This window comes from Pinus tabuliformis, chromosome J, assembly GCF_031772625.1.
Source record: "Pinus tabuliformis cultivar Carrire ecotype Pingquan chromosome J, CPIR1, whole genome shotgun sequence".
Classification (NCBI taxonomy): Eukaryota; Viridiplantae; Streptophyta; class Pinopsida; order Pinales; family Pinaceae; genus Pinus; species Pinus tabuliformis.
Genome location: NC_142295.1, coordinates 1,076,707,863 through 1,076,732,451, shown reverse-complemented (window position 1 = coordinate 1,076,732,451; position 24,589 = coordinate 1,076,707,863). Strand labels below are relative to the sequence as shown.

The following is a 24,589-nucleotide window of genomic DNA, read 5'->3' as shown; positions in this document are numbered from 1 at the left end:
TGCATCCTAGTCATAGGGAGTACGCCAATACATGATGCATCCATCGGTAGTGTTATGGTCCCTAACCATCTTTTCCCAACTCATTGGCTAGATGAGAGGTACTTCCCATGAGTCCTAGACTCTATGGGTAGGATGTGTGCTAGGCAATTTAAAGGAGAAGGTGAACCACTCCTCCTACTCAAATTCCATAGGAGAAGGTGAACCACTCATCCCATGCATATGTCAATCATAGGGGTGAACCACTCAACCTACATACATGTGTCTGGGTAGGGGAAGGTGAACCACTCATCCTATACACATGTCAACCATAATGGGGTATCACAAAGGAAGGTGAACCACTCACATTGTAGCTAGAGCACCATTAGGGGAAGGTGAAAAACTCACCCTATGGTTGCTCATAGCTCCAAGAAGTACCCCAACCCCCCAAGAGCTCCCAGAGCTCTGTGTCCAACTCATACGAGACCCTCATAGGAGGGTCATTCCATGACTCCAAGTCTCTCTCGGAAGGTTAATAATTTGACCTTTCTCAAAGGCATTGTGAGAATGTTTATGTCCTGCTCATCTATCATGATGTGTTGGAGCCTTCTTGCTCCCCGTTGTACCATATCCCGGATAAAGTGGCACCTAATATCAATGTGATTGGAGCAATCATGGAACACGAGATTCTCTAATAGGTGAATCCCACTATGTTTGTCACAGTAGATCATGGTGGTACCCAACACATTCTCAAATAGCTCATTGAAGAGCTTCCTCAAACAAACGACTTCACAACAAGCCATACTCTCAACAATGTATTCGTCCTTAGTGGTGCTTAGCACAATTGATTTTGCTTCCTGCTCATGTAAGATATAGAAGCAAAACCCAAAGAGAATAAACACCCATATGTGCTCTTACAATCCACCACACTTCCAAACCAAACAACATCTGAATATCCATGTAGCCTCAAGTTTCCGGTAGTGTATCTCAGTTCATAATGGATTGTGCCCTGTAGATATCTCAAGAGACTCTTAGTAGCAATCCAATGAATGTGATGAGGCTCAACCATAAATTGACTCAACGTGTTCACAACAAAACATATGCCAGGATGGGAGTTGACCAATAACATCAGGGCCCCCACAAGTTGACGATACTCAGAAGAGTTCACTAATCCGGACCCAACAATACTTCCACATAGCTTCTTAAAGTTGAGTTCCATCGGAGTAGTCACGGACTTGCAATCCACCATTCCACATCTCTCAAGTAGCTTCACAATGTATTTTCCTTGAGAAAGGGAAATCTCACCTAGTTTTTGTCAAGCCTCTAGCCCTAGGATGTAATGCGTCAATCCTAGGTCCTTCATATTGAATTAGGAAACCAACTCCCTCTTGCATTGATAAATGAGAGGGTCATCACTTGTCATAAAGAGACCATTCACACAAAAGAAACAGAATGAAAGGCTTTTCCTTTTCAACCTTAAAGTATAGGTTCAGGTCAGGATTTCTCCTTGTAAATCCCAGCTTCATAAGATAGCTATCAATCCTCTCATATGAAGTCATAGGGGCTTTATTCAACCCATAGAGGTATTTATTCAACCTGCATACATGTGTCTCTCTATTTTGAACTTTTAACCCCTTGGGTTGTTCCACATAGACTTCCTCTTTAAGTGAAGCATGCAAGAAGGAAGTTTTGACATCCATTTATTGTAGGCTCCATCCTTGCAAAGAGGCAAGGGCTATGATAGAACGGATGGTGGTATATCGGGGAACTGGTGCAAATATCTCATCATAGTCTACTACTTCCTTTTGAAAGAATCCTTGAGCAACAAATCTAGTTGAACTTCTCAACACTCCCATCAGTTGAATGTTTGATCTTGTAGAGCCATTTTGAAGTGACCACTAACTTATCCTTCGATCTAGGAACCACATCCTAGACATCATTCATCATGATCGAATCATACTCCTCATTCATCACATCCTTTCAAACTTGGTGTTTCACGGCCTCTTCAAGTGTGCAAGGCTCATATTGTATAATGGTACTCATGGCAGCTAGGTACCCTTGTTACCTATTCAAATTATTACTTTCATGAAATGTCCCCCTCAGTGCAATATGTTTATCAACATCTTCAAGAGTATCTTTGAGCCACAAAGGTATTTTTCTTGAAGTAGTGGGCTCACTAGGAGGTGGGTCAATGGGATCCATCGGACCTTGGGCATCAGACATGGGTTCATCAGATGGAGGTTCATCCTATTTATTGCATCAACATCATCATTGCCCTTCCTAGGGATAGGAAGATCTCAAACCTTTCTAAGAGATAAATCTTCATCGAAAGTGAAAACATGACTTAATTTCACTTCCCTTTGACTAGGCACATAGATTTTATATGCCTTTGAAGTTTCATTGTAGCCCACAAACATTCCTTTCTTCCTAGATGCATCTAGTTTGTTTGTTTTCTCTTCTGGCACATGAAAATATATGGGACAACCAAAAATTATAAAATGAGAAACATCATGTTTCTTACTAGTGAAAACTTTCATGGGTGTCTTGAAGTCCAAAGCTTGATGTGGGCATCTGTTTTGGACATACACAATGGTGTTGGAAACTTCTCCCCATAAGAATTTCGAAAGACCTTGATCATGAAGCCTAGCGCAGATGGATTTTATGAAAGTATGATTCTTCCTTTCAGAAACACCATTTTTTTAGGAGTATATGCAGTAGTGGTCTTCCTCTATTTCCATATTCTCTACAATAGTCTTTGAATTCATTTGACTCATATCTTGTCCCATTATCAGTGCTCAATATTTTGATCTTCTTCCCTATTTGATTCTCGACCAAGGCTTTGAAAGAGTGGAACTATTTGAATACTTCATCCTTCTTCTTTAAGAAATAGATCCATGATTTGTGAGAGAAGTCATCCACAAAAATAACATAGTACAAATATCCACCCAAAGATGTCATGAGAAACATACCTGATAGATCATAATGGACCAATTGAATAATATCGGTGGTTTGAGTTTCACTTGAGGGGAATGGTCCCCTTGTATATTTTCCAGCTTCACATCCCTGACAAACACCTTCATGATTTAAGTTGAATTCAGGCATACCTATGACCATCTTACTTACATTAGGTAAGGCTTTGAAATGAAGGTCAGAAAATCTTCAGTGCCATAATTCGAATTGAAGAGAAGTATCACAAGTCATTGCTCCCAACGAACTTCCTCCAACCTAATAGAGACCTTCAAACCTAAATCCAAGAGTGAATGCATATCTTGGGTTCCTTTTCCAAACAAAAACTTTTTTATCAATGAATATCACCTTGAAACCTTGGTCTTCCATCACATAAATAGAGACCAAGTTATTTTCAAATTAGGTACATACAGTACTTCTTGTAAATGAAGAGTTTGACCTTGATTTAAGTGGAGAGTAACAATCCCAATTCCTTTTATGGGATCAGTGGCATTATCCCCAAGTATAATCTCCATATTCATCTTCTTTTCAGTCAAGTTAGAGAGAGATTCTTTGTACCCAGTGAAGTGCCTTGAGGCACCACTATCAATCAAAAAATGATCCAATGTATCCAAAGGAGAGGCAATGGTGAGGGAAGAAATAAGATAAAATTATTTTTGCTTTACAACATTAACTTATTCATACCTAGAGTTTCTCGACCTCTTGGGAGGACGATCATTTCCATTTCAAGCAACGAGAGCATTTCTCTTTCCTTTGTTATTGAATCTGTTGTTCCTTTGATTGTCATTTCCCTTGAAGTTGTTGTTATGGTTATCATCATCTCTTGGAGTATCCTTCTTGTGATGACACTCTCTAGTGAAGTGGCCAAACTTGTTATAATTTAAGCATATTCCTCTTCTTCTTTCTTTGAATCCTTGCTTGAACCCTTGTCCTCGATTCCTTGGACCATCATTGTTCCTCCTTTTAGAATGAGCAAAGAAGGCGTAGGATTGTTTCCATTTGAGGGCTTGTCTCTTTCCATCATCCTTATTTCTTCTTGGTGCATCTAGCCAATAATTCATCAAATCGCTGAATCTTATCATTGTTGAGGATGGTAGTGTTGAACAAATCTCATTCTCTTGTAAGGCCTCCAAGTGCGATAAGAATAAGCTCCCTACCACCAATGACTTCTCCAATAGATAGGAGATCATTCTTGAGCTCAATAATCCTCATGAAGTAGACCATCAGTATATAAAACCAAAACCAAAGTCATGCCTTGGAACACTTCTATAATTAGAGGTTTGGATGAACACATCTTCTTGGCTTCACCTAATAACAGACAATGCAGGCATATCTAGATCACGGAGCTAGCTCCATTCAAATCTCTCTGCAAACATAACACTTTTCCAAACCAATATGCTCAGTCTCACATAAATAAATATTGTACAATCAAATCAAATAAGTCAACTCATCAAAGTTTAGAAGCCAGATCAAAACTAATATCAAATTCATCATACTATCACATTCTTTAGACCAAGTGACAAGTAGAGCTCTCATCAAGTCATTACTTCATCTATTATCATGCCAACAAGTTGTCACAAGCAATATCAACCCAAAATTCATCCAAATGTCAAGTTATGAATTTATCTATGTCAATAAGTAGTCATTTCCAAATAGTATGCTCATAATATAAGTCACTAGATGCAAATGCATACACTAAGAATAAGTCATGCAGATTCCATCCACTTATCGAGAGATTACTTCATACTAAAACACAACTATCAAGACTTCAACCAATGTGTTAAGAATGAGGAGTCCAACACAAAACCATTATTGAATTCCAATGTTAGTCACTGAAAGTCATCATTCCCACATAGCATTGTCATCAAGGAAAATCATCAGTCATCAAATCAAATCATTAGTCATCAGGTCAAATCTCAAATTCACTATCATAGTGATATCTATAGTCCAAAACATATCTCAACATCAAGGCAAAGTTCTAAGTCATTATCAAGTATCATGTTAAGACTCCAAACACTGCTCATCTATATCAATAAGCCAAATCATGTCAAACTCTTGTAGCACAAACTTCAATAGATAAATCATAATGACATATCTATATGCATGTCCCGGACACCTATAAACACAAGTTCAATCTATATATTCATATTATAGTAAAAATTCAAACTTTACATCTCACGTATCTTTCTTTTTTCTACTCCACATCTGTAGGATAGACATCTTTTAGGTGAACATATAATATCATGCGCAAAACCTCAATTTTGTGTCCTACAGGCATAGTCACACCATAGGCCTTCCTTTGTGTGGTCAGGATACTACAGTCACACCCTTTAAGATGTTATGCAAGCAACTGTGGCTTGCTAGTTGCTCTCTGAAGCACTGTAAGTGAGTGAATGTGGTCAGATCTACCTAGAATTATCTCAGTGCCTCAATCGCACCCTTTAGCTTGCTTCCGTGCGACTGGGAGGCTATAGTCGCACCTGTAGGATTTCTTCCATCCGACTTAGGCTTAGAGTAATAGAAAACTCTCTCACCTCATATTAGAACTTTGTTGCAAATCAATATTGTCATATATTTGTCTATTCATGCCCATAAATTATACTTCAATAGTAAAGAGTATATAATGCAAATGAAAATAGGAGAAGGGATCTTATGGAGAGGTTCTCCCTATGAATGGGAATCCACTTCTGTCATCCTCATTCATGCCATCAACCTATCTATGATCATATCATGCATTAGCAGATCTGTTAGACCATAAACTCATATTATATCACATATATTTATCATGCTAACAACTAGTTCATCATGGAATCATGACATCAATATTTCATCAAGGGTTTTTGTCAAATAGCTAATAGGATCATACTTCAAGAATCATGATCACATGCATTACTTCTTTGTCACATAGCTCAATCAATTCAAGGCATTCAATTTTACCATAATCCATAATTACTAAGCACATGAAAACATAACCATGGTCAACAAAAGATCTTGAATATCAACATCATTGTTATATTTCTATCATCACGGCTATCATTCTTTTCACAGACAATATTAGTAGCATAAAGTTACCATCTATTAGAATCAAGGTGCTAGCCTTCTTCATGGGATCAAGATACCAAAAAATGATAGATGTAAGTCAAACATCAAGTATGCCACTATATCAAAGATCAACTTTTAAGTAGTCTCATAGAATTAAGAAGTTCATCATGTCTAGAAGGTAAGATACTTGTTCAATATCAAGTATGAATCCAAATTTCTTTCATATGCATGCATGAACCATTTGAGAAGGAGACATTCTAATCATACCTTAGGGCTTTCATTTCTATCGAATATTACAGCTGAAACATAACATTGAAACAATATACCATGCATACCTTGTAGTATTCAAATACTTGTGTATCTTTTCATTTGACATAGGAAGCTTGTATCACTTTGTCATCTTTTCATCAAGTGCCTCTTTACATTTTCCAACTCTAGCCATCTTTTTTGCATCTCAAATGATCCTTAATAAGGATACACTTATCACATCTCATTAAGGAGGTTAGAAACATCCATATACTTAAATATACATGATGGAAGTATAAATAATTATCAAAACAATAATCAGATCTATAAGTCTAAACAAAAGTAAGGACATAAATAAGCATCATAAATCGGAAAGAACTTATCTTCAATGAGAGGTGATCCTCTCCCTCTTGAAATAGCCTTTAAGAGCCATCACTATCCATAGTCCAATTGATGTATTTACTATTTGAATTAACTTTATCAACAACCAAGCCTACTAGAGACTATCCCATCTAGGGCTTCATCAAATCTGTCCCGAGTGCTTGAGCATCTTTACTTTGACCATGCTATGGTTTCTAGATTTAATATCTCAAATATTTCCATAAATCATGGTTTATCTCAAACTCTCACCTTGTGATATCCATCACACCCTAATACACAAATTGCCTAAGGTTATCTTCAAACCCTAGAATTATTGTAGGTCTCCTCCATATTCTCTTGCTTCCATCAAAGTTGTCTCAATGGGGGTGATCTCCATGAATTTTATTCATCCCAACATTGATACCATGTTAACTTTTCATAGGGTTATATTGTTTTTCGTTTTGATAATTGCATTTCCTTATTAACACATTAAGTTCACCCCCATAACATTATTCATATTACATCATTATTCATTATCATATGCAACTATGTAGAAACAACAATATCATCATCATCAATGCATCGAAACATAAAGGAACAATAAAAGGAAATCATTCACACATAGAGACACCACAATTGGTCAAAGGCTAGAGAAAACCCACTATGGGTAAAACCCTTTCAGAAAAAGAGAGTAAAATGACCCATATATACATATATGCAACTAACCATAAAAGAAATCCATAAATGAACCCAACAAAACATATACTCAAAAATATGATTATGAATTCTGTAATCAACTGTTATTGTCTGCAGCCAATTTCCAAACCATGCAATCACTTAGTGAAATCTTCAGAAGATTGAGATTCAATATTTAAGGTCTTGGTTGCATGGAGGAGGGTGTCATGCAAGCGACTATAGATTCCCAGTCACTCCCTTAATCCTAGTATGCGAGCGACTGGGTCAGATCTGGACTACAGAAACCTTAAACCCCCAATCACATGTATGGAGAGTTATCCATGCAACTGGAAGGCTCTAGTTGCATGAATGAGGTTCTATGCGAGTGATTGCAACTCAAAAAGAGGAAATAAATGCAATCATTATCTCCATCAATTAAGCTATCTAAAGTGGAATTTGACCATAGTTGAAAATTTTTAACAACATCTTGCGCTAATCTATCAGCTTCCCTGGGTTTTTTTTTCCTTCTCTAGATGGTTCTGCTTGAGTGGATGTCTCCACCTTCTTCTCCTCTATTTTTGGCTGCTCTGCAACTTCTTGAGGCTCCTCCTTTGGAGCTAAAATCTCTTCTTCTTGTGGTATCTAAAGCTCCCTCTCAAGTGAGCACTGCATCGCTTTCTCCTCATCAAAATTTACATCCCTTCGCACAACTGTCATTCTGAGGGAAGGTCGGTACACCCAATAGTTTTGTAGAGTTTCATTCTAACCCACAAAAACTCCTAACTCTATTGTCAGCTAAAGCTTCTTCCTTCAATCTTTGGAGACATGGCAGTAAACAAAGGCTCTAAATATCCTAAAGTGAGATACATCTAACTTTCTCCCCAATAAATCCTCCTCCAGTGTAATCATACCAAGAATCTAATGAGGACTCTGGTCCTGAGAGCCTTCACCTTCTTATCGATCTCTTTCTCAAATAGTTCCTTTAATTCTACAAACTTTGAGAATGCCTCGTCCTTTTTTCACATGAAGAAGATCGAACATTTCCTTGAGAAATCATCAATAAAAATAACAAAATATTTATGTCTAGCAATGGAGGTTGTCGAGAAATTTCCACAAACATCAAAGCGGACTCTTTCCAAGAGTGCATGTGCTTTGTTGTCTCAGTCATGGAATGTGGATTTTACTTACTTCCCTAAGGTATAACCTTTGCAAAAGTCCCACTGCTCAAGTGCTTCTTTAGGAAGGCCAGTGGTTATTTGTTGCATAATCTTTAAGGTGCCGTGATGGAAATGGTTCAATCTCCTGTGCCAAAATTCACCGACATTGCAACTTTTCACTTTCTCTTTCTTACTTCTTAATCCAGCACAATATTCCACATCAAGTTTATATAGGTTCTTCACACGAACTTTGATCTACTTCACCTTTCCAGTGGCTATGTGTCTCCAGAATGCTTTCCCTTTGTTGAAGATCACATCATAACCATAGTCTTCCAAAACTATTACAAATATGAGTTTCTTCTTTAGGCTTGGAAAAAACATGAAATCTTTGAGATGAAGAGGGGATCCTGACTCCCTCTTAAAGGTTACTATACCAATCCCAGCAGCATTGTACCCTCTGTTGTCCCCAAGCTCAATATGCATATGGATATCTTTTTCCTCTAGGTCATTGAAAAAATCTCTACACCTTGTCATGTGGAACGAGGCATTAGAGTCCAATTGCCACACACTCCCCATCATAGTGCTGACCATGCATACGATAAGGGTGAAGTCAAACTCGAACTATGAAGTGAAAGCTTCACCTACTGCTCCTGTTGAGTTCTTCTTGCTAGAATTTTTTTGTGGACACTTCATAGCATGGTGCATAAATTCATGACAATTGAAGCATTTTATGTTAGAAAAGTATTTCTTCTTGCCCCCTTGGTTAGATTCTTGTTTGGTTTGAGATTTCTTCCCTTCAACCTTTTTTCCCTTTCCAACCAATGTAAAAGCTTCTTCATCCTTGCCCTTGGATGAACTTCCATCTTTGGTATTCTGCCTAAACTCTTCTTGTACCAAATCGGACCACAAGAGTTCCCAATTCGGTAATTTCTCCCTCTCGTTCACTGAATCCTGGTAGCTATGCCAGCTTTTGGGAAGGCCTATGAGAGCTAGGCTCACTAGGTCATATTTTGCAACATTCACACCGGCCTGTTCAAGATCGTACCAAACTTGTATAAATATTGTGAGATACTACGGAATAGTATCATTCTTTTGCATCATGATGTTTCGAAGTTTGTCTTTGAGGGCCAATTTTCTATGATGACTATTATTCTCGAAAAACTCTGCAAGTACCTTCCACTTTGTGAAAGGAGTTTCTCTCCCATGGAGATTTGATGCAATGAGGTCTCACACTCCCTCCAATATTATTCTCCTCACCTTGGATACATATTTCTTTCATTGGGCTAGGTTCTAGGCATCAGATTTTGTCAGTTTTACAACATTTGTCTTGATGTATTCTAGTAAGTCGTTGTCATCAAGAACTACCTCCATGCGATCCTTTCATGAAATGAAACTCAAGCTGCCTTTCAAGGCATACTTTAGTCTCATTCCATTGAAGGTCGTTCTCCCAACTCTGAAGAGATCCTACTACACTGAAGCTGCAAATTTGAACATCCTGAGAAAACACTTAGAAATTCATGTTCTAATGTGAATCATGCTTTGATACCATGTAGAAATTTGGTGATAGAATTGCAACTGCTCAAGAAATTTTAATCTAAATCAAGAAACACAATTATACTCTACTGTTCTGCGGAATTCAATTCACAATTTAGAAAAACAATCGCAAACATACAATTATAAGTAACATGCACAATATTTTTTTCTTGAAGGAACCCAACTGGGAAAAAACACTCAAGCCTCTTTGCATTAATCATATGAATAGAGATGTATTACAATTTCTGGCTATGTCTGAGCTCAACCTACAAGTGAATAACCTATCTCTCTACTCAATGAGAATCTCTGATCTAGACTTAGTCAATTGTTGCCTCTGATTGAACCCCTATTCCTTGCTTAAATCCTAGAGAATTAGCCCCTATGTTCTAGGAATTTTCCTCCAATTGATTGTGCAATTCCCAAGGTTTTATCATCTGACTCCATGTAACACATGTACACTCAAAATAGTCTACAACTTCTTTTTACATTGCCCTGGAATCTCCACCATAGTCGGGAACTCAAATTCTCTGCATGCATTAGTTATTTTAGCCTGATTGATCAGTTAACTAGATGATCATTGAGTTAGACTATTGTCTCACTGCACAACTGACCTTCCACTAGTTCCTACAACTTTTAAAACTAGTTTAACTTAACTCAACTAGATATAACTGAATTGGATTACTATAATTTATCAATCACACATGCTTCACTGAACTCAAGCCCTCTAACTTGAATTTACTGAGCTAACTGAGTGACAAGAGCCATCTCACCCAAGTTAACTGCCTCCAAGTTGTCTGCTGGTGTGGAAATTCAATTTTTTCCAATTTAACTAAGGCAAAGTCAAATTGAGACTTTCTTGCTACACTATTCAACATTTACTATATCTCATATAATTCTTTGTAAATAGATGGTGTACCAGATAGAGAATCTGACCATTAGCTTGTGTAGTCTTCAGAATTTCAAAATTCTGCTTTATAATAATGCAAAGTCTTCTTCTCAGAAAATTGTAATCATTTTTAGCATATCATTTATCCTTTAAATAGTTCCACATAATGAAAGTAAATTAAATATTTTATGCAACTACATAATGATTTTGGCATCATCCTATTGGTTAAGTTGATTGTTACGTCTATATGGATGGCTTGTGTTAGATGACACTTTTTGAACATTGGCTTAATTGTCGATGGAAGGCTTTGGAATTTAATTAAGTATTTTCAAGTAGGTTTTAAGACAATCTTCCTAAGGTGACCACCTTTATTCCATTGCTTCTAAAACTTTTTCTCATATGGTCATTTGTTGTTTTATTTCTCTCTAAACATTAACTTACTATATATACGAGTTAAGTAAACAAAAATATGAGATTAAAACTTTTACTTTAGACATACTTACATATTTCTTGAAAGAAATTTTGGAGCTATTGTCACCCCACTCCATAATGTGTTACCTTTTATTATTGCTATCTTTGAGTATTGGATAAGCTACAACCATAGTCACATACCTCTTTTCCTATTTCATTACAAAGGTCTCTCAGCTTCTTTGTCATCCTCATTCACAACAAGTTGATGACTAAGCATATAAGATGGGGTACCTTAAATGCTCTTGCCATAAAGTGTACATCTATAAGCTATGAGTTTCTCACAGTTGTCAATTGAAATTTTTATTTCATGCCCTTTTGTGTGTTGAACTTGGGCCTTTGGTGTCGTAGTGATTCTCCGTTTATTTCTTGATGTAGGTTGTCCAATGCTTCTTCCTGTAGCACTAAAACAATAATATTTAGGCTTCATTTTCCATTTCAATTTTGGATTTTGAACAAGAGTACACATTTCATTAGCTTGTGTTCTCTCATTCATTTTGACTTGGAGAGAATTTAAATGAGAAGAACCCACTACAATTTCTTCTTACTACCACTTTTTGCTATTAATACAACAGTAACAGTAAAATGACTTGCATTAGATTATTGTTCTTTGTATCTTCTGCAAATTTGAGTTTATTTAGCCTAGATCTTTCTTTGTCTTTGGCCTAAACAATGTAATAATGCGACAACTATGCAACATGAATAAAAAAGAATCATTATCAAAATTTAATAAGTTTTCATTTTCTTAAGCCATAAATACATGATCATTTCACCATTACTCTTGTACAAAAGTTGATGAATTTCCATTAAGGCCTGAAAATACATCTAACACCTGAGTCTTCGTTGAACAAATGTGATGATTAGTTCCATTTAAATGTGCAATGGCCTCCAATATACGCATTAACCATAATAAATTTGATTACCCTTAATTACTGATGTTAATACTTAAAGTGCATAGATTAATTCTTTAATTGCAAGGATTAGCATTCATGTTGTGCCACGACAGGAATTTGCTTTTGTTATATAACATAAGACATTTATTTTTTCTGTTAATCCTTGAACTTAGTGTTTTATGATGAGTTGTTCTAGCTGCTAACATGGACAAATGATATAGACCACACAGTGACATGTATTAGTTGGAAAAGGACTAGCATTAATGCTTATGTTAAATGACATAAAGATCTTTGTCTCACAACTTCTATTAGGCCATGTTCCCCGCCAATTCTAAGTGATACACTATGAATTCGCGTCGAGAAATGAATCACTAAGCCTAATGTGGGTATTATGCTCCACCGGAAACCTCAAGCTTTGTACTGCCACATGTCACCTATTTTGGCCATATCAACATGCATAAATCAGATATTGCAACTACCATGTTTCCTTATTTTGGAGCGATATGTCATCACTTTACACACTATGCCTGCCACAATGGCTACTGCTAACTCAGGTTAATTAAAAAGTGTAAACCGTCAATTTTCACGTTAGTTGACACACATATTTTCCTATTTTGTGGCAACGATTCGACGAAATGTCACATAAACTCAATCAACCTCCCATGGCGTGGATTAATGCATATTAAAAAATTAATTAAGGCTTAATCCTATGATTAATAAAATCTCCCCTATCGGTAAATGTATTTTTTTCGCCATTTATTGGGTGAATCGACATGTAGTCAAGACATTGTTTGAGTTCTTAATAACATTTACTCTAAATCATTTTGTAATAATTACTAGTTGTAAACAAATGAAGAAGGTGTAGAGGGCTCTGCAATCAGTATTTGTCATAGTAGCTTGCAAAAACAGGAGGTGCAACACAAAAAAAACTGTTTTCAAATAATGACAAAACGTGGACCTTGTACTTCCTCAACAATGCTAGCATACCGATAAATACCAAAAGAGGCAAGGACTATGTTGCTATATAGTTATCCCACTTGTTTAATTGATTGTGTAGAGTTTTGTTTTATTTGAAAATGTGGTAGCCCTTTCTATATTAATTTTTTTTCTTTTTTCTAATAATGTTAATAATTTTTTATGCTTTGAATTATAATTTTTTTTTGTATTATTAAATTAACTAATAAAAAAGAAAAGAAAAACTAAAATAATGTCAAATAATATTTTATTAAAAAATCAATTAATATGAATAAATGAACTAATGTAGTCATAGAAAATATCAGTTCAAAGAATTGTTCATACATATATATACAAAATTTCATAAAATTATATTTTATTTTCAAATAAAAATATAGTATTATCATCGTTGTTTTGTTGATTTTCAAAATCTTTCAACAAAGTTCCTCGGGATAAGCTATGGTAAAGACTCGAATAGATAATGGTTCCTCTCGAGTTGACGGTTGTTGTGATTTGGCTATACGAGAATGTTGTCGCTAAGCTTAAGACCACCAAGGGTTGGTCTAAAGAAATTAAATGCAATATCGACGTTATGCAAAGGTGCCCCCTATCCCATACCCTTTTTGGCATTTACATTGATGAGCTAAAAGAGTGGTTGGAAGCTACGGGATGCAATGGCCCCAAGCTTGCTAGTATGGTCATTACTCTTCTCCTTTATGTTGATGATATCTTCCTCCTAACCAAAATCCATCATGATCTCGACAAGCAACATAAAATCCTCCATGATCATTGCTCCAGGATGGGTATGACTATTAATACAGACAAGACTAAAGTCATGATAGTTAAATCCGAAAAGATCAATCATGATAATTTCATATATGATAACAATTACTTGGATAATTTTTCTTCATACAAATATTTAGGTATTGACATTAATCATCAAGTCAACTGGAATTATAACATTGAGAAAAAGATTATTTGAGGATGGAAAACTTATTAAGAGCTTGAAAACAATTGTAAGTCGATTGACCTTTAGGTTTGGAGTAAAAAAGAACTCCTCTTTGAGACTCTTGTCAGCCCTACTATTTTATATGGTTGTGAGGTTTGGGGTTGTAGTATGTCTAGAGAATCATGAAAGAAGATTGAATAAAGAAATTTATAACCTACAACCTTAAGATTAAAGGAAATACTCCCTATCATATCCTCTTGATTGAAGCTAGTCTTTCCCCCATTGAAAACATGGCTATGTTTAGGTATCTGTTGTATAAGAAGAAGTTTTACATGGAAGGCAAGAAGTTCCCCAAAAGTGTTTCTAACTCTAGTCAAAACCCCCACCTCCGGCTCAAGCGAGCATGGCACAAGGATGTCCAAGTTTGGCTCGACCATTGTCGGATAAAAGAGGACATCATCTTAGAGAATAAGGATAATATTAAAAATACTATTACTTCCAAATTTAAGGATAAGTTGTGGGATGATGAGGAGCTAAAGGGGAAAGGGAAGTTGAGATATTATAAAGAGGTAATGAACCCCACTCTTACTAACTAGAATTATGTTTGTCTTTACCAATCCTAATAAGAAAATGAACATTGTGAAGATAAGAATCAATTCTTATGAGCTTCGAAGTGAAACCAAGTGTGGGTCTATTCCCATAACACTTTTGGGATGAAATAATTTGTCGCATTTTTTATACTAAAAGGGTTGAAGATGGAAAGCACATTATCTTGGATTACAAGGTTCTCATTTCCAATACATTTGTCACACTACCAACCTTCTTGGCTTGTTATACAAAACTATTGTGATTTAAAAATGTTTATTCCCCTTCTTTTTTATTATAAAAATAAAATATTAAAGATTGTGAATTAATTTCTTACTTTCTTAAGATCCAACATACCACATTGGTGTTTGTAGAAGTTAATCATCTTCATCTAATATATTTAAAAATAAAGACATAAATTTTAATAAGAAAAAAAATATATTATTAAATTTAAAAACAATAATATTAATTAATAATAAATTTAATGTAAATTATTAAATTATATACAGAAATAAAGATAATAAGGTTTTTTTTTTATAAATTAACATTTTTTCATAATATAATATATTAAAATAATAATAATAATAAATCAAATATATTATTGAATTTAAAAAAATAACAAATTTAATGTTAACTATGAAATCATTTATAAAAATAAAAATAAGATAATATTTTATAATTTAACATTTTTTCATAAATTAAATTGAAAGTATTATGAATGAAGCAGAAAAGAATACGACATTTAAAATACCATTCAATCTACGGTTTATTATTTATTATTTTTTTTAAATTTAAAATAAATCAGAAAAATAATTCGTAATAAAGATTTTCAATAATTACAAGTTACAATAATTAGCTGTATCGAGACTTCAACACAGATTGCACATTTCCAGCCCTCATCACCAATAACATCGCATAAAGCCACGGTGTACTTCACGCCACCTGTTGAAGCCACGGTGCACGTCAATCCAGCTGCTGCTGTCTCTGTGGTTGTCCGTCTATATATACAACCACGCTACACTCTTCAAGCTGTGTCAGCTGCCCCAGGCCCTCTATTCTTTTTAACTTACGACACCCATCAACCCTGATCCTCTTCAAAGATATTAACCTTTCAAGACACGGCAGTTCCTCCAACTCTTTACACCTCCAGATCTCTAGTTCTTGAAGGTTTGTAAGATTATGAAGCCCTTCCATTTTCCTCACCTTATCACAACGAGTCAGAAAGATCCACTTCAAAGATATTAACCTTTCAAGACACGGCAGCTCCTCCAACTCTTTACACCCCCTGATGTGTAGTTCTTGAAGGTTTGTAAGATTATGAAGCCCTTCCATTTTCCTCACCTTATCACAATTATGCACCCAGATCGTCTTCAAAGATATTAACCTTTCAAGACACGGCAGCTCCAGCTCCTCCAACTCTTTACACCCGCTGATGTGTAGTTCTTGAAGGTTTGTAAGATTATGAAGCCCTTCCATTTTCTTCACCTTATCACATCTATACACCCAGATCGTCTTCAAAGATATTAACCTTTCAAGACACGGCAGCTCCTCCAACTCTTTACCCCCCAAGATGTGTAGTTGTTGAAGGTTTGTAAGATTATGAAGCCCTTCTATTTTCCTCAACTTATGACAATCACGCACAAACAGTTTTATGAGTGTTGGTGGCAGTGCTCCAACCTCCACCAGATCATTGCAACCATCGATGTAGAGATGTTTAAGGCTGGGACAAACACCCTCAACCAAACATATCTTCGATATTTCTGTTCTCTCCAGCTTTAAGTATTCCAGTCGGGACAGTGCTCCTTCCACCCCGCTTTTCAATGGCAGCTCGCGTATCGGACAGGATTCTACTGTTAACTTTACCAGGTTGCTCAATTTCTCCATTTCTGGCGGTAAGGACTCTATTCCACATTTCTCTATCTTCAACTCTGACAGCTGAGTCAGCAGTCCCAACGAATCGGGCAAAGATTTCAGTTCTCTGCAATAGACGAGCTCCATGTGCTTCAATCTGCTCAGGTGACCCAGCGAACATGGCAGTTCTTTCAAGGAATGGCTTCCCACAGTAAGTACTTCCAGATTCCTGAGGTTTCTGATATCCTCAGGCAATTTTTGTAAATTTGTACCCCGCAGATGTAATTCTTCAAGAGAACGGACATTTGCAAATGTTTCATTGGATATGGTCAACTCTGAGCACTCGTCGAGATTCAGATATTTAAGGCGAATTAAATTGCCGAAGGAATTTGGAAGCATTTGCAAACTCGAGGAAGAACTGAGATCAAGGTGCACGAGATTTGTTAAGCAACCAAAGGAATCTGGAAGCATTTGCAAACCCGTGACAGAGAGATTAAGGTGCACGAGATTTGTTAAGCAACCAAAGGAATCTGGAAGCATTTGCAAACTCGAGGAAGAATTGAGATCAAGGTGCACGAGATTTGTTAAGCAACCAAAGGAATCTGGAAGCATTTGCAAACTCGAGGAAGAATTGAGATCAAGGTGCACGAGATTTGTTAAGCAACCAAAGGAATCTGGAAGCATTTTCAAGCGTGGGGAACCAGAGAGATCGAGGTATTTCAGGGAGTGCAGATCACAAAATTCTTTTGGTAACAATTCGAGACCTGTAGAGTACACCACAATCTTTTCTATGTGCTGCAGCTGACCAATGGACTTTGGAAACTCGAAAAGAGGAGAATCAGAAGAATGAATAGTCAATTCCCGCAACTCTAGAGGTGCCTGCAACGCAATAGTGAAATATAAGATATTTTCATCTCATTAAATAGAGCGGCAAATAATAAGAATAATAGACATGCAAACGAAGGAATCAGCGTTAACTTTCACCTGAGATGTTCGCCATAGTGTACCCAATTTCTTTCCGCTCACTTCTAAGACCCTTACATTCTTCATCAGATTCAGAAGCCAGGGAGGCAGGCAGCTGTCCGGACAGTCACTCCAGCGTAGCCATATCAAATCTGGCGACTTAACCCTATTCAATATGCTTTTTAAATCATCACCTTCAGTTGCAACAAGTTGTAACTTACTGAAACGATACGGTGAAGGATCGATCAACTTCCTCAGGCAGTTTCCGAACACCTCTTCACACCAACTTTTCAACCATGACGACCCTTCTGCTGAAAGTCCTGGGTCCGCATTGAGGCGATGAACCGTCCTAATTCCGCGCACCTCAGTTATTACCTGTTCATTCGTTTAAAACAAGCAACAAACAAATTAAACAGAGCAACAAGATTCCTCTTTTCTGCTTTTGCTGAATAAAGAAACCATAAAGCTGTATGAATAATTCAAGCACTTACAGAATATTGCCGCCACAACTCAGGAATGTCCTTCATCACACGCCATTCACGATGCGGGATTACTCCACATGACTTCTGCTGATCCACAATTTGTCTTCCCAGGTCTCTCAGATGATCGTGCATTTTTATGGTATTCTTTTCTGTGTCAACCTCAACGAGGCACCTGTCCTGGAGATTTGCAAGGCCCACCAGACCGTTCCAGCCTGATCCATCCCATATTCTTATCGCCATATCCCTGTCTTCCCCAATGAAATAACAGGAAATGTCTAAGAATATTTTCCTTTCCTCATCTTCATCTAGAGCATCGTAACTTATCTTAAGCCTCTCCATAATCTCATTGGGAAGTTTTTGGCGAAGTTTCTGCAATTGACCTTTCCAATAACAGTGGTCGTCCTTTCCATAGAGAAGTGCCCCAAACACCTTCAAAGACAAAGGCAATCCATCGCAGGCTTTGCAAAACTCGTCTACAAGGTTCTCGAATCCTACCAGTGGATGAGGCTGCGAGAAGGCATGCGAACAGAAGAGTTGTCGAGAGTATTGATCATCGAGGCCTGTTAACTGATATATTGATGACTCTGCTATTCCTGAGCTTGTGAGGACATTCTTGTAGCGAGATGTAACCAAAATCAAGCTATCAGAATGGAGGACGTTTGCCACTGGCAAAAATGCACGCAACTGAGATGCACGATCTACGTCATCTAAAATGATTAGAGCATGTAAAGATGAAAGATGTTCTCTGAGAATTTCTATGCCTTCTTCAATGCTATCTATTGGCTCAGTCCTCTGAGTCAAGCCCTTAAGAAGTTTGCTCTGCAAGGAGTTCAAAGAGCTTAGACGCGCTGTCTCTCTGACATCATATAAGACACAGGATTTGTTGAAATGGTTCCTCTTCCTGTTGAAGAGTTCTTTGGCTAGCGTTGTCTTGCCCACTCCGCCCAAGCCAACAATCCCCAACACCCGAGCTTTGTCATTCTTCTGTTGCTGCCATAACACACTCCTTTCAAAATCTTCTATTTTTTCTTGCAGACCAGCGGGAAAATCAGCCACATACAGCAGTGTCTTTCTGTTCTTTTTAAGCACGCATTCCACGACCTCCTCCACTAGCTTGGCTTCCTCCTCCTCTTGCTTCTTTTTGTCCCTGGAAATTCTCAACAAAGCACATAAAAGCATTGTAAAATCCACTCCAAACAAACAAAACATTAAGTGTATAGCAATACCAGTTAGATAAATAAATAATAACGACAGGAAGAGTTAAGAGTTCCAACTCATTGTCGGCCTTGAGTTCGAAGCCGTTTATTGACGAGGCTTTGTAGAGGGCATTTCTCCAATTCTCAAGTGTTTTATCGTCGTATCTGCCTTTCTCTTCATGATCACTCAGTGCTTTAGCATACCGGTTTGTAATATATCGCACCTCCGAAATCTCCACTTTATAAAAAATGGGAAATATGGTATCCCCAGACTTGTTCAATATAAGGAGCAGCTCATCCAGACACCACCTAGATTCAGCATATCTGGGTGAGAAAATGACAATGTGGATAGAGGCGGTTCGGATGGCATTTTCAATTCGAGCATCTATGTAATCTCCCTTCTGCAGTTCAGCCTTGTCCAGGAAAGGTTGCAAATTATGTGAAAGAAGGCGTTTGTAAAGTCTGGTAGCCAAAGTTCCTTTAACGTCGGGACCACGATGATTGATAAACACATCGTGGTAGTGGCTGTTTGGGTTCGTGGAGGTTGATGGCATATCCATTGAGGAATCGGTGGAAGTTAGCCGATCTGCCATTGAACAGAAATACAAAACAGAAGTGAAGCACAGGTTGATAGATTAAGAAAATGAAGGTATTTGGCTCCTCACGAACTGAAATCTAAATCTTATTTATATCATAGCATCTTAGTCTCCAGACCAACGTGGCAATGGCGCCAGCCAGTGGGCACACGATGGTAATTGGTGCAAGCTGGAACCCAATGATTATTGATTCAATCTCTGACTGGTCTCTCAATTTTCCACGAGCCTCTAACTGCAAGCTGGATCTCAATACCAGACCAGTCTCTCAATTTTCAATGAACATTTATCTGCGAACACCTCAATTTTCTACGAACACTTGATTGCAAGCTGGATATCATTAAGAGCATAACATAAAGCCACCCGTCCCTCACTTTTCTATGAATATTTGACTGCAATAATATAAACTAATCATTCCGTTTGCCACCTGTCGCTCGATGCTTGACTTTGGAATATGTATCCTTTAAAAAGATTCCTTTTTCCTGCCACAACACCAACACCCACACAGTTTAATATGCGTTTTTTAATTTGCATTAACAAAAGAAATTGAAATGTTTGGAAACATATTACTTTGTTATAAACTTTATTGAAATGTTTGAAAACATATTACTTTGTTATCCACTTTTATTTATTGACCATATTACTTTTAAATTTGAGTAAAGGTAATATTTAAGATTTGCTGGAGTAGGTAAGTGATATATTATATGGAATGATAATAATAAAGTAGTAATCCTAGTCACACTATGGTATTATTTCCACTTTTATTTATTGACCATATTAATTTTAAATTTGAGTAAAGGTAATATTTAAGATTTGCTGGAGTAGGTAAGTGATATATTATATGGAATGATAATAATAAAGTAGTAATCCTATGATATATTATATGGAATGATAATAATTTATATGGAATGATAATAATAAAGTAGTAATCCTAGTCACACTATGGTATTATTTCAACTAATGTGTTTGTTAATTTTTTTTATTTCTATTAACTTACTTCTATTTTATATTTGGACCACTATCTTTATTAATTCACTTTTACTTTTATTAATTTATTTTTATTTTTATTTTTATTTAGAAGAAAATAATATTTTACATAATTAGGCTATGGGATTATTCTAATGACTATTTTTATTTTTTTTAGAAAAATGCCATGAAAATATTTATTTAGTTAAAATTTGTGTTTGAAAAACTCCACCCATAATTTTATTTTCTTTTATCCCAGATAAAAGCTAAATAAAAAAAATATTTATCTTACTCAAAAATTATGTTGAAAAGATAAAATGATAATTCTTTTAATGTTATATTAAAATCTAAAATCTTACACATATCATATAAAAACAATGATACTCAAAATCCATATTACAATGATACTCAAAATCTCAAAATCCATATTATTTACAGTTTGTATGGTTCACATTGTTTTTGAAATTTAAGAAGTTTGTCTTTTGTAAATGTATAAGTCAATAAACACTAAAGTAAGGGAGATCGAGGTGAGGTACGAAGTGATCCGGTTCTGCTGATCCGATAAGGGTTGTTCCTAGCTGTGCCCATGTATGAAGCTCTTCCATCAAGTCCAGAGCTAATCGGTCTAGTTCTAGCAGGTGGGAAGGTGAAAGCAAGACTAGGAGGTAGGTAGTGATTCTGGCTGATTGGGACTGAAGTCTTTCGTGGGTCTGATCCCGTCCTGATACCAGCAGCATCCAAGGGAAGGTTTGTCTCCCTCTGCTTCATGGCTAAAGTTCTAAAGGTGCTAGCTCTGAAGGGTATAGTGAACACTGATAAGTAAGGGGGGTTAACTATACGTTGTCTGAATTAATCTGGGTTTCTTAAGACATTGGGTTAATTTCTCAATACCTCATTGATACAGATAGTTCAGATGCTTCATTGATAATATCAGATTCTGTGTGAAAGTCCCGTGTAGTTGAAATAGATGAAAGGGATGAAGACTGCTACAGTCTCGGCATACATGGGAAAGATAGATAGGCTATTGTGGGGAATCTGCATTAGCAGGTCTAACTTGACCGTGAAATTTTCCTGGAAACAGTGAGGGTCAGTGCAGTAGCCCTGAATGCCAGATAGCCTCAGGACAAACAGAATCTGTGGAAACATTTTCTCTATACATGTATTAATAATTTGTGGAATGCATGAATATAGTCAACAAGCAAAAGAAATGATTCGTTTAGAAGTAAGAATGTAACCAAAAAGGGGTAGTGCAGACCTACGGTAAGGGTTCGAACTATTTTCAAAACCAGTCGTTCCCGAGGGCGGAGGGCTCGGCAGTAGAACCCTGCAATAAATAACCCTCCTGGCAGTGAAACCCTGTAGCTGGGATTGGAGCACAAGCTCTCGAAAGAGGTATAGAAACCGAGGATTGCCAGGTTATTTGACACTGGGTAGCAGACCCGCATTTGCAAAGGAAACAATAAAAGAAATAAAAGAAACATACAGTAGGGTGATGTTAAACCTACGCAACAGATATACAAATTGCCACCATTAAACAGAGTTCGGGTGGGCCGAAACCACATAACCGACTCGAGAATTTGGAACTCTTTGTAACGCAAACAACCCATCGAAATTTGTAAACAAACATAACATACTGTGTATACCAGAATGAGCAAGGAATTCGGGTAATACATCACACCATTTCCTGAATGCATAATAGAGGACGCAAATCCGAGACTGGGTATATACATATAAACTAGCAAAGTTCTAAAAACAAATCTAAGCAGATAATGCTTTAAACCGCTGACCATAGAGCCATACCAAATTGCAGAATCATTAACCTGTACAAATTTGTAAAACCCTCATTGTCACCGAGGTGGATAACACGAAAAGAAACTACATAATTTCCGAGCAAAAATAAGCTCTGGCTTTATCTGTAATGTTAATTACATCGAGCTCATGATTTCCCTCATTTGGGGAAAAACCCATTAAAAGTAAAGAAATTAACCCTCTTCTAAAATGGTGGAATTCGGTTGGAGAACAGGCATTCTCTTAGATGCAGAGAGAAACACCACGCCTTAAGAGTTTCCCACCGACTAAGGAAAGCTCTTACCCGTAATTGGAAAACTCCAAGCGGGTCGAGCCAGCTCTAGAATATTTCATCCTGCATTGCAATTCATTCACAAGAATAAAAAAACTAATTAGGGTATCTGGTAGGGTTTCGAACGCCTTCAGTCACAATGAACAAGGAAAAACGAAAGAACAGAAAACCAACTGGAAATTTTCCTGGAAACAGTGAGGGTCAGTGCAGTAGCCCTGAATGCCAGACAGCCTCAGGACAAACGGAATCTGTGGAAACATTTTCTCTATACATGTATTAATAATCTGTGGAAAGTATGAATATAGTCAACAAGCAAAAGAAATGATTCATTTAGAAGTAGATAAGAATGCAACCAAAAAGGGGTAGTGCAGACCTAGGGTAAGGGTTCGAACTATTTTCGAAACCAGTCGTTCCAGAGGGCGGAGGGCTCGGCAGTAGAACCCTGCAATAAATAACCCTCCTGGCGGTGAAACCTTGTAGCTGGGATTGGAGCACAAACTCTCGAAAGAGGTATAGAAACCGAGGATTGCCAGGTTATTTGACACTGGGTAGCAGACCCGCATTTGCAAAGGAAACAATAAAAGAAAGAAAAGAAGCATACAGTAGGGTGATGTTAAACCTACGCAACAGATATACAAATTGCCACCATTAAACAGAGTTCGGGTGGGCCGAGACCACATAACCGACTCGAGAATTTGGAACTCTTTGTAACGCAAACAACCCATCGAAATTTGTAAACAAACATAACATACTGTGTATACTAGAATGAGCAAGGAATTCGGGTAATACATCACACCATTTCCTGAATGCATAATAGAGGACGCGAATCCGAGACTGGGTATATACATATAAACTAGCAAAGTTCTGAAAAAAAATCTAAGCAGATAATTCTTTAAACCGCTGACCATAGAGCCATACCAAATGGCAGAATCATTAACCTGTACAAATTTGTAAAACCCTCATTGTCACCGAGGTGGATAACAAGAAAAGAAACTACATAATTTCCGAGCAAAAATAAGCTCTGGCTTTATCTGTAATGTTAATTACAACGAGCTCATGATTGCCCTCATTTGGGGAAAAACCCATTAAAAGTAAAGAAATCAACCCTCTTCTAAAGTGGTGGAATTCAGTTGTAGAACAGGCATTCTCTTAGATGCAGAGAGTAAAACTCCACGCCTTAAGAGTTTCCCGCCGACTAAGGAAAGCTCTTACCCGTAATTAGAAAACTCCTAGCAGGTCGAGCCAGCTCCAGAATCTTTCATCCTGCGTTGCAATTCATTCACAAAATAAAAAAACTAATTAGGGTATCTGGCAGGGTTTCGAACGCCTTCAGTCACAATGAACAAGGAAAAATGAAAGAACACAAAACCAGCTGGAAGAGAATCAATATAGTTTATCTGTAAATGTTTTGGCCCACTGCCAGGCCATGAAATGGGACCCGTGCTGAGTTACCGAACAGCACTGTAGAAAACAATCGCCGCATCAGGGTAAACCTCGCGAGAGAAAATGCAAGAACAAATGAGAACAATCTCTTCACAGCAGGAGATGAGGAATGACTTGGTGTAGTCGCCGTCGTAGGATTGAAATGGAGTATACAGCACCGTCGATCTGGGTGAGGATCCCGAGCGGGGCTGGTGTGGCCGGACGGCCCACCAGGCCATGTATACGACATCACAGGTGGCAATTAATCATATAAGCAACCTCATATCAAATTAAACCTAAAAACTAGCTCTCAACCTAAAAACCATCTCCCTGAGAGTTAAATGC

General features: G+C 37.1%; 1 protein-coding gene across 2 annotated transcripts; it reads right to left on the bottom strand.

The window, feature by feature from the left end:
- Window positions 1-15,439: 15,439 nt before the first annotated feature.
- On the bottom strand, window positions 15,440-24,360 carry LOC149230684 (TMV resistance protein N-like). Of its 2 annotated transcripts, none has more exons than XM_089379046.1 (5): window positions 24,035-24,360; window positions 19,262-20,258; window positions 17,997-19,134; window positions 17,527-17,880; window positions 15,440-17,421 (listed from the first exon to the last, which is right to left on the bottom strand). In XM_089379046.1, the coding sequence occupies exons 2-5, from the start codon at window positions 19,774-19,776 to the stop codon at window positions 15,655-15,657; spliced, it is 3,774 nt and encodes a 1,257-aa protein (XP_089235172.1). In that variant the 5' UTR covers window positions 19,777-20,258; window positions 24,035-24,360; the 3' UTR covers window positions 15,440-15,654. The 2 variants fall into 2 exon arrangements, with proteins under 2 accessions (XP_089235172.1, XP_089235171.1); XM_089379045.1 differs by having other exon boundaries at window positions 17,997-19,143; window positions 24,035-24,359.
- Between the last annotated feature and the right edge of the window lie 229 nt (window positions 24,361-24,589).

Bases quoted from the DNA above. Each gene is read 5' to 3' on its own strand.
- LOC149230684 (XM_089379045.1), bottom strand. From the start codon at position 19,776: ATGGCAGATCGGCTAACTTCCACCGATTCCTCAATGGATATGCCATCA. The intron at 17,881-17,996 runs GTAAGTGCTTGA...ACGAATGAACAG, and splicing joins AGTTGTGGCGGCAATATTCT to GTAATAACTGAGGTGCGCGG. The intron at 17,422-17,526 runs GTGAAAGTTAAC...ATTGCGTTGCAG, and splicing joins CACTATGGCGAACATCTCAG to GCACCTCTAGAGTTGCGGGA.